At 44.8% G+C, this 16,743-nt stretch overlaps 1 protein-coding gene across 2 annotated transcripts in view; it reads right to left on the bottom strand.

Annotated features, from left to right (window-relative positions):
- Positions 1–16,743, bottom strand: part of SPON1 (spondin 1) — a 393,098-nt gene that overhangs the window by 272,092 nt on the left and 104,263 nt on the right. For both annotated transcript variants that reach the window (XM_070762471.1, XM_070762480.1), the window contains exon 3: positions 2,081–2,214. In XM_070762471.1, coding sequence (XP_070618572.1) covers positions 2,081–2,214 — 134 coding nt within the window. The remainder of the gene's footprint in view (positions 1–2,080; positions 2,215–16,743) is intronic.

The following is a 16,743-nucleotide window of genomic DNA, read 5'->3' as shown; positions in this document are numbered from 1 at the left end:
GGTTCCCTCTTTAGAGAAAGAGGTGCTTTTTTCTACTCTTACAAATCCTTTATTATGTGAAATTAATCCTTGGAGTACAGTGAAAACCAAAACAAAGGAACCCATCTTTCTCATTATTCATTCCTCTTGCTATATTGTACATCATAGGAAGGTGATAATGACCCCAAAATACTGCTGTCTTTAGCCTTAGTGACCTATTCCATTCCAATATGAGAGTTTCACAGGGAACCTTCATAAACTTTCCATTTGCAAACTTTAGCCTTTAAATTTGGAAAACACTTTAGAACTTTAGAAATATGCTAGAAGGGGGAGGTCAGTGTGTCCTTACATAAAGGCAATCATTGAACCTCGAGCTTTTAAAATATCTTTTAATCACCAGCTGGTTCATCTTCCACATCCAAACTCTCAGGGGAGGAACAATTAACAATTTAATATTGAAGGAAATACTATTTGGGGAGCTGACAAAGCAAAACTCTAAAAGATCTTCATGGTATTAACTTCTGAAGCCTGCATGTATTTTGTTTTGCAAACATTCAAATTGGTGTTCCAGCTGCACAATTTCCCAAAGGATTGTGACTTTTAAAAATGCATGTAAATGATGTTCTAAATCTGCCAAATCTCTAATTTGGCAGATTTTATGTTCTTTTCAAGTTTTTCAACCGTAACATCCAAAAAGAGATACATGAATAAATCAGAAAAGGAATATATAAGCAAATTCTGTACTTTGCCTTTAAAAAAGAATAAACCATGTTTTTTTCCTGTTTTACATGTGCGCAATTTCTACCAAGACCAGGTTTCCAAACTATATTGTGCCAAGTATAATTTGACATTTTAGAAGAACACATTATTGGAAGCAAAGCAACAAACACAATACAGATTTCATATATGATGGAAAACTAAAATTAATCAGGAAATAAATGTGTAATATTTTAATAAATCATGCTATAGAAACACCAGGTGGCTGAAATTGAAATCTCAAGTTTTTAATTTAAATACTTCATTTTAAAGCTCATAACTACTTTTAAAAATGATTTAGAAACTCAATTTAAAATATAAAAATAAATTATAGAGCACTGCACACCAAGACAACTAGACACAAGAACAGTTTTTTCCCTGAACACCATCAATCTGCTAAAAAAATAATTCCCCCATCAATATCAAACTATTCAGTAAGGCTGCATTACTATTACTATTAGTCCTCTCATCGTTCCTCCCACTTATGACTGTATAACTTTAACTTGTTGCTTGTATCCTTATGATTTATATTAATATTGATTGTTTCCTGATTGCTCCACAGTAACTGAATTTAAACATGCCTGGGATAAACATATATCCATCCTAAGATAAAATACAAAAAATAGTATAAGGGCAGACTAGATGGATCATGAGGTCTTTTTCTGCCGTAGGTCTTCTATGTTTCTATGCTTATTTGTACCCTATGACAATCATTAAGTGTTGTACCTCATGATTTTGACAAACGTATTTTATTTTTATGTACACTGAGAGCATCTGCACCAAAGACAAATTTCTTGTATGTCCAATCTTGGCCAATAAAGAATGCCTATTCTATTCTATTCTATTCTATTCTATTCTATTCTATTCTATTCTATACTATTCTATTCTATTCTATCCTATTCTATATAAGCAATCAAATCATATTAGGAACCGGTCAATATAAATCATAAGGATACAAGCAACCAAGTTACAGTCATGCAGTCATGCCTGTAAATGGGGAAATGGACCACCCAATATTCCATGCACATGCAGCATTTAAAATAAGATACTAATTTCCTACAATTTCAGACTCACATCCATTGAATCAAAGCTAAATCAACTACATTCTTGATTATTATAATTTTTAGTAAAATTACAGAGGTTTCAAAGCAGTGCAAGTTGCCTGTATAAATCCCCCCTCCCCAATGTTTACAGGCATTCAGAGCATTAAAACGTGAGAATGATTGCTTCTGAGGTTCTCATAGTGTAGCTAAGGTCAGGCTAAAAACCACTGTAAAGTCATAAAGAACAGTATGTGCAGCAAACTATGCTTTCAGTCCAACATTTAGACCATACATTTACTTACTTCAAAATTACACAGCCTGTGCCCAAAGAAGGAGCTGTCCAAAACACTTGAATGCGAGTCCTCCTCCTTGGTGTACTTTCTGTCACAGCCACAGGACAATTACTCATGAACTGTGTTTCTTCTTCATCTATGATCTACACAGAAAGAAACAAAAGTTTATTAGAGGCACCATCACCACCTATTTAGAAAGTGAATAAAGATCCTTGACATTATGCTATATATACAAAATAAAACATATTTTTGCCTATAATGAAAAGGAAGGGAGACTAATATAAATCTATTTCAAGCTATTTTGGTCTCATCAGATAGCCATGTCCTTACCGGGATTTGAATCTAGAGGTTAAAGTCCGAGTCTACGGAGAGGGGCGGCATACAAATCTAATAGATAGATAGATGATAGATAGATAGATAGATAGATAGATAGATAGATAGATAGATAGATAGATAGATAGATAGATAAACTAAATCTCCTGCCTTACAGGCAGGCTCCCCAGGTTCAAATCCCAGTGAGTATGGCTAGCTGATGAGAGCAAAATAGCTTGAAATAGATCTATACTAGTCTCCCTTCCTTTTCATTATCAGCAAAAATACGTTACACATATAGGATACAGTTTGTCAGCTATAAAAATGTAACTGTCTTGGATATGGCCCCTGAAGAGGCCGAGAGGCAAAAAGGAGGCAGTATGTTCCCTCCCATATTTGGGTATACCAGGTTAATTCAACAGAAAAAAATATACTTACATACACACAGACCCACAGACCCATGGTGCTCTGTATGTTATGAAATAGCTGATAATTTTTCTTAAGGTGATCTCCTTTAGTTGAAATGCTAGAAGTGGAGCTCATCAGATTTGACAAAGATCTCATGCAAGGAATTGAATATTTGAATTTCTGGACCATGTGAAAGTAACTTTGATGTAAGCAAGGTGTACTTTTGAGCCAGTTATGTAGGGTCTAGTTTTAGAATATTCTGTAGTTCTTTCAAAAGCAAATAACAAAATGGATTTTATTTATTTTATATCACAATGTATATTTTTGCATATTTCAGAAAGAAATTAAGGGGAAATAAAAGAAAAAAAACACAATAAGGAAAAGGGGAAATGGAGACAACAGCCTTAAAAAAAAGTCATTTTCCCTCCAGCTTTACAGAAATACAGATCTGTAATCTGCCATTAAAAGTTAAATTCATTTTAGCAATTACAAAAGGAAAATAAGAGAGCCTCAGGTAAAACCTCGCTGAAACATGGGTGCAATTTTGCTACCTTTACAGGTGCAGCAGCAAAATCGTACTGGTCCCACAAGAACCTACGAGCCGCGGTGGTGAGCATAATTTAGTGTTTCGGCTCGTAACTCACGGCTGTATGTATGTATGTATGTATGTATGTATGTATGTATGTACATATGTATGATTTCTATTAATTTTGTAATTTATTTGTTTATTATTTATTTATTGAATTTATATTACTGCCTATTCGCACATGGTTATTCAAGGCAGCTTACAGAATATAAAACCTCATTTAAAACAATAAAACTAATAAAAAAAGAATCAACTAAATATAATATAATATAAAAAAATCACCCCCCAACCGGGTGACAGCGGATCCACTGACAGAACCAGGTCTTCAATGCCTTTCTGAAGAGTGTTAAGTAGGGGCCATTCTAATCTATAGGAGAATGATGTTCCAGAGAGAGGGAGCTACCATGGAGAAGGCCCTTCTTCTGGGTCCCACCAGGTGTATCTCCCTAGGACAGAGGTATTCAAACTTGTCAACTTTAAGACTTGTGGACTTCAACTCCCAGAATTCTGGGAGTTGAAGTCCACAAGTTGACAAGATTGAGGTCCTCTGCCCTAATGGATGGGACCTGCAGCATTCCTTGTCTCCCCACTCTGATGGGCCGGGTAGATGTGACTGGCAACAGACGGTCCCTCGGATAACCTAGTCCCAAGCCATGGAGGGCTTTAAAGGTGATAACCAGCACTTTGAATTGCATCCAAAAGCAAATTGGCAGCCAATCAGCTCCCGTAGGAGAGGTGATATGTGTGCATACCATGGTCTGCACAAAATCATCAGCATATTGGTGATACCTCAGTCCAAGGTGGTGGATGATGTCACCCAGTGGCTTCATATAAATGTTGAACAGAAATTAAGAGAATACCAAACCCTGTGAAACCCTACAAAGCAGTGGGAGCAGGGCCGCCGATAGACGGGTATTACTGAGAGGGGCGTACCGGGCCCGGGGAAATTGAATAATGGGGGGGGCGGCGCTTCTCCTGCTGAGCCCAGCTGCTGTGGCTGGAGGCGCGCCCGCTCTAGCGTTCCTTTCGGCCGGCCGGCGCCTGTGCAAAGTTTGGCTGCGAACTCGGAAGCGCCATCCTGTCGGCTGGCTGGCTAGCTGCTGCCTGGCCCCCTCCCTCCTGGAGGAGGGTCTCCCTCCACACCACCAGTGGCACTCCCCCCGCCAGCCAGCCAGCCAAGCCCCGCGCCCGCCGGAGCCAGCTCCTCGCTCTCCCCCCACCGCCCGCCGCGTTTGCAGGAGGTGGGGAGGGTCAGGCGGCCCGCCAAGGCCAGGAGGGATGCCGCTGCCCCCCTTCCCTCTCTCCACCCGCCGCTGCACCTCCTTGACGCCGAGAGGAAATGCCCCGGGCAGGGGAGGCCGGGGGGGCTCGGACCCGCCACGGAGCCAGGCCCCCTCCTCCCGAAAAGCCGCCGCGGAAGACCGTGGAGAAGGCAGGCTAACTGAGGAGGGGGCGGGGGCGCCTCGGTGCAGCAACCTGAGCAGGCAAGTGGGAGCGGAAAGTAGGGGCTGGGCGGGGGCCTGACCCATGGGCGCTGGGGGGGGACATGAAGGTCACCCCACCTGGAACACTTCCTCGCCTGAGCCGGCCCCAGACGCAGCAAAGGGAAATCGGGCTAGGTAGCCAATTGGGGAGGGGGCCTCACCTCTCTTCGGGGGATGCCTCCTCTTTGCCCATCAGAGAGAAAGGTGGGGTCTGCAGACTCACCTTCCAAAGCCCTTTTTCCCAGGAATCCCCTCCACTCCCCATGAAATTCATCATGACATAGCCTCAAAGTTAACCCAGAAGGAAAGCAGGCTACACTGAAGTTTCCCTTGCTCTAAATTTTGCTCCCCATTTCATCCCACACGCCTCAAATCGGAGACATTTTCCTACCCCAAAATGTGCTCAAGATCTTTGGAAACTCAGTGCCATAGAGAAGCTCCCAGAATTCCAAGGCAGCATCATGGAATCCTGGGATCTGCATTTAATAATAATAACAACAGAGTTGGAAGGGACCTTGGAGGTCTTCTAGTCCAACCCCCTGCTTAGGCAGGAAACCCTACACTACTTCAGACAGATGGTGATCCAACATCTGCTTAAAAACCTCCAGTGTTGGGGCATTCACAACTTCTGGAGGCAACTTCTATTCCACTGACCAACCATTCTGACTGTCAGGCAATTTCTCCTTAGTTCTAAGTTGCTTCTCTCCTTGTTTGGTTTCCACCCATTGCTTCTTGTTCTACCCTCAGGTGCTTTGGAGAATAACTTGACTCCTTCTTTGTGGCAACCACTGAGATGCTGTACTGGATATTTCAACCCATCTAGGAAGGCCTAGCCTAGCATAGCATGACAACCTGCCTTCCATTGAGGACCTGTATACTGCACGAGTCAAAAAGAGGGCGGGAAAAATTGACTGTATGACTGTCACTTGTTGCTTATATCTAAGATTTTTATTAATATTGCTTCTTCATTGCTTATTTGACCCCTATGACAATCATTAAGTGTTATACCACATGATTCTTGACAAATCTATATTTTATTTTATGTACACTGAGAGCAGGGCCGCCGATAGACCGGTACTACTGGGAGTGGCGTCACGGGGAAATTGAATAATGGGGGGGGCGGCGCTTCTCCTGCTGAGCCCAGTCCTCGCCCGGTGGCTTTCAGCTCCTCCCGCCGAGGAGCTGCAAGGCTGGCCTCGGAGCCCCGCGCGGCCAGCATTCCCTCGTGCCCGGCGGGCTCCCCTTTCCTAAACCCCCACCAGCCCCCTCCTTCCCTTCCCACCCTGCCCTCCTTCCCCGAGGCGTCCCTTGCCCATCATCCCCTGCCGGGCAATGGGGCAGCGGGACTGCTAGATGGGCAGCTCTTTCGGCGAGGGTGGGCAAGGCACGCCCTTCTCAGCTTTTGGCCTCCGCCCGCGCAGAAAGCATCCTTCCTCACACCCAGCGCCGGCCATGGGGGCTTCCGCCGCCGCCTTCCACAAGGCCCCCTGAGGAGCCGCGTGGGTCTCCAGCCTTCTCCTGGTGAGTCACCGCGGCAAGGATGCGGGCGAGGGAGAAAGGGAAGAACCTGGCGCCTCGGGCGCTTCCCTCTTGCGGTAGAGGGGTAGGTGGTTTGTGGGGAGCGGTGGAGGGAAGGAGCCGGCATAGTCAAAGTCATAATTTCTTTTGTTTCTTTTTCTTTCTTTCTTTCTCTATTTCTCTCTTGCTCTTTCATTCTTTTTTCTTTCTCTTGCTTTCTTTCTTTCTCTTTCTTTCTTTCTTTCTCTCCTTCCTTCCCTCTTTCCATTTCTTTCATTCCCCCTCTCTTTTTATTTCTCTTTCATTCTTTCTTTCCTCTTTCTTTCTTTCTCTCTTTCTCTCTTTCTCTCTTGCTCTTTCATTCTTTTTTTCTTTCTCTTGCTTTCTTTCTTCCTCTTTCTTTCTCTCCTTCCTTCCCTCCTTCCATTTCTTTCATTCCCCCTCTCTCTTTTTATTTCTCTTTCATTCTCTTTCTTTCTTTCTTTCTCTTTCTTGCTCTTTTTCTTTCTCTTTTACCTTCCCTTCCTCTATTTCTTCTTTTCTTTCTCCTTCCTACCTTCTTCCCTCCCTCCCTCCCTTCAGTCCTTTCTCTCTTACTCTCCCCTTTCATAAGTTTCCTTGCTTCCTTCCTCTGTTCCTGTCCCTTCCCCTTCTTTCTTTCTTTCTTTCTTTCTTTCTTTCCTTCCCTCCCTCCATTTCTTGCTTTCCTTCTCCTTCCTCCCTTCTTTCCTCCCTCACTCCCTTCTTTCACTCCTTCCTCTCTTACTCTCCCCTTTCACACCTTTCCTTGCTTGCTTTGCACCCTTCCTCTGTTCCTGTCCCTTCCCTCTTTCCTTCCTTCCCACCCTCCGTCCATTCATTCACCCATTCCTCTCTTGATCGCCCCTTTTACCATTCCTTCCTTCCTTCCTTCCTTCCTTCCTTTCTTCCTTCCTTCATAGCTCGCCCTTGCCTTTCTTCCCTTCCTTCCAGATGGGAGTGCCCCCTCAAGACACCTGCCTGACTGCTGGTACCCTGCTTTTTCTCTCCCCTCGTCCTTTCCAGCTCCTCTTCGGTGGCTGCCGGGTGTGGGATCCCCTTCCCCTCTCCCCTCGCTAGAAAGCACATGGTTTTGTCAACAAGAAGGGAGAAGTGCCAAGGAGCCGTAAATAAGCCTCACTCCGCCTGACCGATGCCAGGATCTTTCTTTCCCTTGTCACTCCCGCTTCTTTCTTTCTCCTGGACGAGTCCACACAATCGGCTTAACCCAGTTCCTGAAATAGCCTATGGCAGTGCTTCCCAACCTTGACAACTTGAAGATATCTGGACTTCAACTCCCAGAATTCCCCAGCCAGCATTCACTGGCTGGGGAATTCTGGGAGTTAAAGTCCAGATATCTTCAAGTTGCCAAGGTTGGGAAACACTGGCCTATGGGACCGTCTCGCTTGGCGTGAAGCGGGAAATGATCCCCGGGGGATGGAGTGGCTTGGCGACTTAAAATAGTTTTAAAATGGCGGGAGGGCCCAGACACTTAGGCTGTATGGGGCCCCAAAATTCCTGATGGTGGCCCTGAGTGGGAGTGGGCTTGATCTCTTACGTCCTATCAACACGTCCTTCCTCTGGTTGCAGAGGAAGGAAGTGAACCAGGATAGCACAAGGCCTCCCTCTCCCATCTCCTGAAGCCACTCCAGGAGAATACCATGGTCAATAGTATTGAAAGCCACCGAGATGTCAAGTAGAGCAAGGATGGCTGCATTACTTCCATTCCATTCCTGCCAGAGATCATCCAAAAGTGCAACCCAACCCATTTCTGTCCCAAATCTCAATTTATACTGAAAGATGTTGAAACAAAATGCATAAGCCATGCCCACAGTGTGGTAGTAAAACTTTTGGTAGCCCATCACTGCTTTAAGGACATATATCATGAGATAAGTTTTCTTCTCTAGCCACGTATCTTGAGTTATAAGGTGGAGATAATATCATAAAGTTATTTTTAGAGAGCTCAAACTGCCTCAAGTTTTAAGAAGCAAAAGTTTAAATGATTTAGAAATTTAAAAGTCTGCCTGACTGCATTTATATTTCTGCAATTGAAATGTAGTCATTACTGTATGCTCATGTTGAGGTTAATCAAAAACATCAAAAATACACTATGAAATTATGAAAAGTAGAAACAATACAATAAGAATGGACAAAACCTCATGGTAAAAGTGCATCGTTAAAACAGAGCTAAGATGACCTTGTACAGTCATACCTCGTCTTACGAACCTAATTGGTTCCAGGGGGAGGTTCGTAAGATGAAAGGTTCGTAAGACGAAACATTGTTTCCCATAGGAAACAATGTAAAGTCAATTAATCCGTGCAACCAAAAAAAAAAAACCCGCAAAAAAACCACTGCCGCCCGGCTGTCACCTTTTAAAACAGCCTGGGGGCTTCTCAGCGACCTCCCGAATGCCGAACGCCAAACCCAAACTTCCGGGTTCGGCGTTCGGAGGCTGCTGGGAAGCCTCCCAGCCCGGCTGTGACCTTTTAAAACAGCCACGTGGCTTCCCAGCAGCCTCCAAACGCGAAACGCGGAAGTTTGGGTTTGGCGTTCGGCTTCGGGAGACGGCTGGGAAGCCACGCGGCTGTTTTAAAAGGTCACAGCCGGGCTGGGGGGGCTTCCCAGCAACCCCCCCAGCCCGGCTGTGACCTTTTAAAACAGCCGCACGGCTTCCCAGCAGCCTCCGAACGCCAAACCCGGAAGTTCGGGTTTGGCGTTCGTAACACGAAAAAAGTTCGTAAGAAGAGGCAAATTTTTTCTGAACCCCGGGTTCGTATCTTGAGTTGTTCGTAAGATGAGGGATTCGTATCTTGAGGTACCACTGTATTTGCTCAGTATTATGAATTAAAAGACCAGCTTTAAGATAATAGATTCAGAAGAAGAAGGAGATGGGAGTCAAAAGCTGCTACAGAATATCATAATAAATATTACGTTAATGTTATTACACATTAATGTTCAATAGTTAATATTGAAGTTAATAAATATTAACACATAAATGCTAATAAATATTAAATATTATTGGAAGCAATCCTGTTTCCTCTAGACAGTCTGGATTACAACTCCTGTATGAATGAGCATTAAGATGAGAGCCAGGGGTTTTCACACCAGAAGAAGCAATTATGTAAATATTCAAGAATGATTCATCTTTAGGTTCACCAAGCATCCACTGAACTGTGAGAAAAAGCAATGGATTTTAAACACTGAGTATAAGAGAAGTCTGCATCCTTATGCTGGCAATCAATTCTTTCATTTGGTTTCATTCTGATTTGCCATAAAGATTTCTAGCCTAGCTGCATCTATGAATCTTCTGCCAAGATCTCAACATAGGAAGTAAGCAGAGTATCATCAGAATGTCTATGGAATATTAAATTGTGTAATGTACAGTACTTTTGTTTAATGAGTACCCATTCAGTAAAGTTGCAGCTTATGACAATGCTGAATTAATGGTTGTTAGTATCAGTTCTCATACAGTCCTGCAATTACAAACAGAGTTAGAAGGGATCTTGGAGATCTTCTAATCCAACCCCATGTTCAGGCAGGAAGCCCTATACCAGTGATGGCGAACCTTTGTCACGGGTGCCAGAGGTGGCATGTGGGGCCATATCTGCTGGCACTGAAGCTATTGCCCTAGCTCAGCTTCAATGTGCACGTGCATGCCAGCCAGTTGATTTCAGCTGCCGATCAGTTTCCGGTCACAATTCAAAGTGTTGGTCATGACCTTTAAAGCCCTACATGGCATTGGACCAGAGTACCTCCAGAACCGCCTGCTACCGCATGAATCCCAGCGGCCGATAAGGTCCCACAGAGTTGGCCTTCTCCGGGTCCCGTCGACTAAACAATGTCATCTGGCGTGCCCCAGGGGAAGAGCCTTCTCTGTGGTGGCCCCGGCCCTCTGGAATCAACTCCCCCCGGAGATTAGAACTGCTCCCACCCTCCTTGTCTTCCGTAAACTACTTAAGACCCACCTATACCGCCAGGCATTGGGGATTTGAGACACCTTTCCCCCAGGCTTATTATAATTTATGTTTGGTATGTATCTGCTGTTTGGTTTTTAATTATGATAGGGTTTTTAGGGTTTTTTAATATTAGATTTATGCCAGTATAATATTGTTTTTATCGTTGTTGTGAGCCGCCCCGAGTCTTCGGAGAGGGGCGGCATACAAATCTAATAAATTATTATTATTATTATTATTATTATTATTATTATTATTATTATTATTATTATTGGCTCACATGGAGGGCATTTTCACTTACAGAGGGCCTCCAAGGGAATGGGGGGGGGCATTTATGTCCTCTCCAGGCTCCAAAAGGAGGATGAAAAACAGGCCTAGTGGGCCCACCAGAAGTTGGGAAACGGGCCTCCTGGGCCCACTAGAAGTTGGGAAATGGGTCATTTCTGGCCTCCAGAGGGCCTCCAAGGGGAGGCCATTTTTATCCTCCTCAGGCATTGAATTATTGGTATGGGCACTCGCGTGTGTGCAATAACGCACACATGTGCACTTTCGGCACCCATGGGGAAAAAGGTTCACCATCACTGCCCTATACCATTTCAGACAAATGATTGTCCAATATCTTCTTAAAAATTTCCAGTGTTGGAGCATTCACAACTTCTGGAGGCAAGTTGATCCCCTGAATAATTGTTCTGTCAGGAAATTTCTCCTTAGTTCTAGATTGCTTTGTACCTTGATCACATGATTGCAATCTAGGTGTGCCTGAATCGTGATTATGATGTCTCATCCCCCTAAAGTCATGTGGTTGTGATTTGTAATCTTCCCTGCCCATTTCTGATAAACAAAGTCAGTGGAGAAGCTGGCAGCAAGTCACATGTTGTGCTATCACCACAGACAGAAATAGTTAGCTTGTACTAAGACATGTTTCTTTAAGACATTGCATTAGGGGAATTGTAGTTAGATTGCACTCTGGGTAATGTAGTTTTACATGTAACCACATCTGTGTATTCCTATTGGCTCTGACCTGTGATGAGGAGTAATTGGAGAGAACATTCCCACGGGTTCTTTCTTATTTGCTAAGCAAGCCAGCATGTAAAAGCAACAGGTAGAACAGCATGAGGGCAGAACTGGGAACGATTCAACCTCTTTTTACCTGTACAATGGGAAAGCTTACACTGCAGAATAATTGCATCATAACCATGAGTTGTTGTTGTGGATGCCTGTAATAAAGTAATTTGTGATATCTCGTTGTGCTGAGTTAATACTCTGAGAGAGGGGCCCCCCTCGACTTGAACAATATACATGTAGTAATCATATGAAGTCCTCCCTTAACAACCCATACAGTGCTTGTTTAAGAATGGGCAATCACGACTATTGGAATTAAGAGACACAACCATATGGGTTTATTTTTATTTAGGGCTGGGTCTCTTAACAGTGGAGTTTCATGTCTCCATTAGCATAGGATTATGTAAGCTAACATGCCTGAGACATACTACTGAGATATTCAATTAGTTGGACAACATGCCATAGGTTATGAATGCAGGAGTTATAATAGAACAGTATGTGAAAGATGTCAAGTTTCTCAGATCATTTCATACCTACAATTTGTAGACCCATTCATCTTAATAGAAGCATAGACAAGAACTCCAGTGGTTTTGAGCATTGATTCATAGGTATATAAAAAGATTTCCAGTATCCAAAGTAAATTAGCTTCAGAAAATGAGCATAGTGTGGCAAAAACCAAATAATTCCCAATTTTACACCCTCCCCACTTTTAAAAATAATTCAGTAATGTTGTTTCCATGCTCATCCTTTTATCTGGAATTGTGATTCTTTTTTCACTCTGTTATTTTTATAGGGAAACTATACAATATTCTTGATAAATGGTTACATTTACTCATTATTTATTTTTTCAGCACCCCTCCTCCATTTTCATATAGTGTCGCAGACAATTATTATTCTAAGTAAAAACAATCATACTCATTATTGTAGCAAAGACAGACCATATGCTCTTACACAGTTTCAGATGAAAGTTTTCAGTTTCTGGTTAGTCAACTTTATTGTTTCTGTGTTCAAGACCATTGGAAATTAATACTGAGTCAGATTTTAATTGCTTCCTGTTTTATCTGTGACTCTCACCCATGAAAAAAAGAGCATCAAATTACTCATTTTTCTCTCTCTCTATATATAGTAAAGTAGTGCTATTTTTCCATCTTGGAAAGGAAGAAAAGGAGGAAATAATGAGTAAATTCAATATCCTTTTTTTGCCAGGGGACTGAAGCTAAATAAAGGACAATTAAGATACAATTCACTATTAATTTGCCTTCTACCCACTGCTGTGCTGTCCAGGAAAGCAATACAGTTGGACGGATCTGCAAAATGAAAGCTTTTGATCAGTAGAGAAGAGATACTCCTTAAATGGAATTCACTTGTGGGTTGAAAGTGGAGGAAAAACTTTGGCAACGGAAAGTTGCTAGTTAATATAATGCCATCTTGGGTACTGAGTGGTGCCTTTGTTTATATTACACTTTCAACAAGTTGGGAAAAAGCCATGCCTGATAGTGTGAAAAACAACTTAATTGGTATTCAACAAATCACTTTCTCGAACTCAGTTTTCCATCTACAAAACAAAGTTGTCTACCTTAGAGAGTTGTGGTAAAAAGCACTAAGAACTCATCTGAATATTCTAAAATGCTATAATGCCACTACTGCACTTGGCACTGCTGATAATACACAACCCTGTTGCCTAAATCCTGAGCAGTTCTGTTAGATTATACATAAAACAGATACAATAGTTAATATATTAATAGCCCTCCTTTAATGGCATAGCCCCAGCAAAGTGGCTCACTAAATCAGTGTTTTTCAACCGGTGTGCCATGGCACACTGGTGTGCCGCGAGACATCATCAGGTGTGCCGCGAAGCTCAGCTTCTGAGACTGGAAGCTGAACTTTATTCTTCGTGCCCAGCTGGAGCTTCCCAGTGGAGGCGGCAACAAGTGTCCTTTCGGGCCCGGCGGGAGGGCAATGGCAGCAGGAACGGGAGGCTGCTGGCTGCATCGGCCTCGGGCAATTGCTGGGGGATGGCAGCGGCGAGCAAGAGCTCCAGGGTGGAGCCACCGGCAGCACCCCGCCCAGCTGGAGCTTTCCTGGCGGGGGTGGCAACAATTGTCCTTTGGGGCCCGGCGGGAGGGCAATGGCAGCAGAAAGAGGAGGCTGCCGGGTGCAGCGGCCCTGGGCACCGTTCCCTGTAGGCTGGGCACGCCTGCGCCAGCGCACCCCAAAATGCCCCCCGCGCACCCTTTTCCAGGGGCGTGCAGGGAGCTGCGGCCACCCGCCCACCTGCCCGATTTCCCTCCGCGCGGCTGGGGACGCGGATCCACCGCCCTCGCCAGCCCGATCTCCCTCCATCCGGCTGGGGAGGTGGATTCGCCGCCCCCACCAGCCCGATTTCCCTCCGCCCGGCTGGGGAGGTGGATTCGCTGCCCCCGCCAGCCCGATTTCCCTCCAGTGGCTGGGGACGCAGATCTACCGCCCTCGCCAGCCTGATCTCCCTCCGTGTGGGGGGGGGGGCGATGAACCGACGACTGGGGGCTGTCCGTCCATGTTGGGTGGTGCAGGGCAGGCACAGGCAGCCCCAGGGGAGAACAAGGGAGGGAGAGAAAGGAAAGAGAGAGAAAGGGAGGGAGAGAAAATTGAATGAAGGAGGGAGAGAAAGAAAGAGTAAGAGGTAGAAAGGATAGAGAAAAAGGAAGAGAAAGGGAGGTGGAGAAAGGAAAGAGGGAGGAAGGGGGGAGAGAAAGAAGATATGAAGGAGGGAGAAAAAGAAAGCGATAGAAAGGAAAGAGGGAGAGAAAGGAATGAGAGAGAAAGGGAGGGAGATAAAGGGAATGAAAGAGGGAGAAGGGGTGAGAGATAGAAAGGATAGACCGAAAGGGAGAGAAAGGAAAGAGAGAAAGGGAGGGAGAGGAAGGAAAGAGAGATGAGAGAGGAAGTAGGAGACAGAAAGAGAGGAAGGAAGGAAGAGAGAAAGAAAGAGGGATGGAGAGAGAAAGGAAGGAAGAGAGAGAAAGAGGGAGAGAGAGAGAAATAGAGCGAAAGGGAGGAAGAGAGATTTTTTTGTCCAAACTTTTTTAGCACCCCCCCCCCCCTCAATGTTCCCCAGGATTTTGAAAATATGAAAAATGTGCCGCGGCTCCAAAAAGGTTGGGAAACACTGCACTAAATAATGAAACATTAAATCTATTAAGAAAAAAATAGTATAAAAGAAAAAAAATGCAAACTGGACATAATTCAAATATTAATAAAGCAGCTGTTGAGCTTCCAATAAGTAAGGTACAAGCATAAAATAGTTTAAAGATTTCTGAATGATTTATACTGCTTACATTAAAAGACTTTAAGGAAGCCACACATAAATTAATAGCTTTTTAACACTATTGGAAGACTTCTAATATTAGGACCGTGCCCAGCTCAATAAGAAGGGAGTTTTAAACTTTGGAATTATTATAAGAAATGATTTCATGCTTATCATCTAAATTAATCTTGTGAGTTTATACCAATCTTAATATCTGGGCAGGGCCTTATGGTTTACCCTTCCCTATTAAGTCCTAGTTACCAATAATTAAAGACGCTGGGTAGTTGTCATTAACATTAGTGCTGGGGTGGGGGGTGTCCTGACAGCCCCCCCACCCCAGCACTTTGAATCCAGCAGCTTCTGCTGGATACGGGCGGTGGGTGGGACGAGCGGTGCAGAAGCCAGGGGCTTGGCAGCTCGCCCCGCCCACCGCCCGTATCCAGCAGAAGCGGCGGGATTCAAAGTGCTGGGGTGGGGGGTGTCCCGACAGCCCCCCCACCCCAGCACTTTGAATCCAGCAGCTTCTGCTGGATACGGGCGGTGGGTGGGACGAGCGGCGCGGAAGCCAGGGGCTTGGCAGCTCGCCCCGCCCACCGCCCGTATCCAGCAGAAGCGGCGGGATTCAAAGTGCTGGGGTGGGGGGGTGTCCCAACAGCCCCCCCCCACCCCAGCACTTTGAATCCAGCAGCTTCTGCTGGATACGGGTGGTGGGTGGGACGGGCGGCGCGGAAGCCAGGGGCTTGGCAGCTCGCCCCGCCCATCGATCGTTATCCAGCAGAAGCAGTGGGATTCAAAGTGCTGGGGTGGGGGGTGTCCCGACAGCCCCCCCACCCCAGCACTTTGAATCCAGCAGCTTCTGCTGGATACGGGCGGTGGGTGGGACGAGCGGCGCGGAAGCCAGGGGCTTGGCAGCTCGCCCCGCCCACCGCCCGTATCCAGCAGAAGCGTCAGGATTCAAAGTGCTGAGGTGGGGGGTGTCCCAGACCTGCTGCCTTTTCCTGCGCCCACCGCTGGCCTGATCCTGCGCCTCCTGCTTCCCCCCAGCCAAAAATATAAAGGGGTCTCCGGCGGCAGACCGTCTTTGTGTTTTTCACTGGGAGGGGGGAGCAGGAGGACCTTCCTGGCTCCCTCCCCCAGCGCCGGACCTCCTGCCCTCCCTCCCAGCCAAAAACCCAAAGCGGCCTCCCAAACGTTTTCCATCTTACGAACCTGCCGCCGCCGCCGAGAAGCCCCGCCGCCCGGCTGTCACCTTTAAAACAGCCGGGGGGCTTCCCAGCAGCTTCCCGAAGCCAAACGCCAAACCCGAACTTCTGGCTTCGGCTTCCGGGAAGCCCCCCGGCTGTTTTAAAAGGTGACAGCTGGGCTGCGGGGCTTCCCAGCAGCCTCCCGAACGCCGAACCCGGAAGTTCGGGTTTGGCGTTCGTAAGACGAAAAAAGTTCGTAAGAAGAGGCAAAAATTTTCTGAACCCCGGGTTCATATCTCGGGTTGTTCGTAAGACGAGGGGTTCGTATCTTGAGGTACCACTGTATATCTTTTCTTTCTTTTACCCACCCCTTTCTGTATATCCTTCTTAGTTATATAACTTTTTGTGCAAGCTAACATTTTGAATTATCTTCTTCTTTTTTTCCCTACTGGAATTCTTTGTTTGTGCTCATCTTTTAGTATTTCTTACTTTTAGGAACCCAGACACTTCTTTGGTTCCTTTTTTCTTCTTTAGCTTTTCCTGCCATATTTCATATTATTGCATTTTTATTATGCATTAATTAATTATTGCATTTTTATTATGCATTAATTAATTATTGCATTTTTATTATGCATTAATTAATTATTGCATTTTTATTATGCATTAATTAATTATTGCATTTTTATTATGCATTAATTAATTGTTGCATTTTTATTATTGCATTAATGCATTTTTTCAATATCTAATATATATGTTCAATAGCACTTAGCTTTTGTATCTTTAAAGAAGTCCAGCATTATGTAGTCTACGTTATTTCTATTTCCTTGTCGACATTTGTCTTTATGGGTCAGTATAAAATC

Source organism: Erythrolamprus reginae, chromosome 1 (assembly GCF_031021105.1).
Source record: "Erythrolamprus reginae isolate rEryReg1 chromosome 1, rEryReg1.hap1, whole genome shotgun sequence".
Taxonomy (NCBI): Eukaryota; Metazoa; Chordata; class Lepidosauria; order Squamata; family Dipsadidae; genus Erythrolamprus; species Erythrolamprus reginae.
Note: the sequence above shows the minus strand (reverse complement) of the source record. Positions and strands in the feature narration are given on the sequence as shown.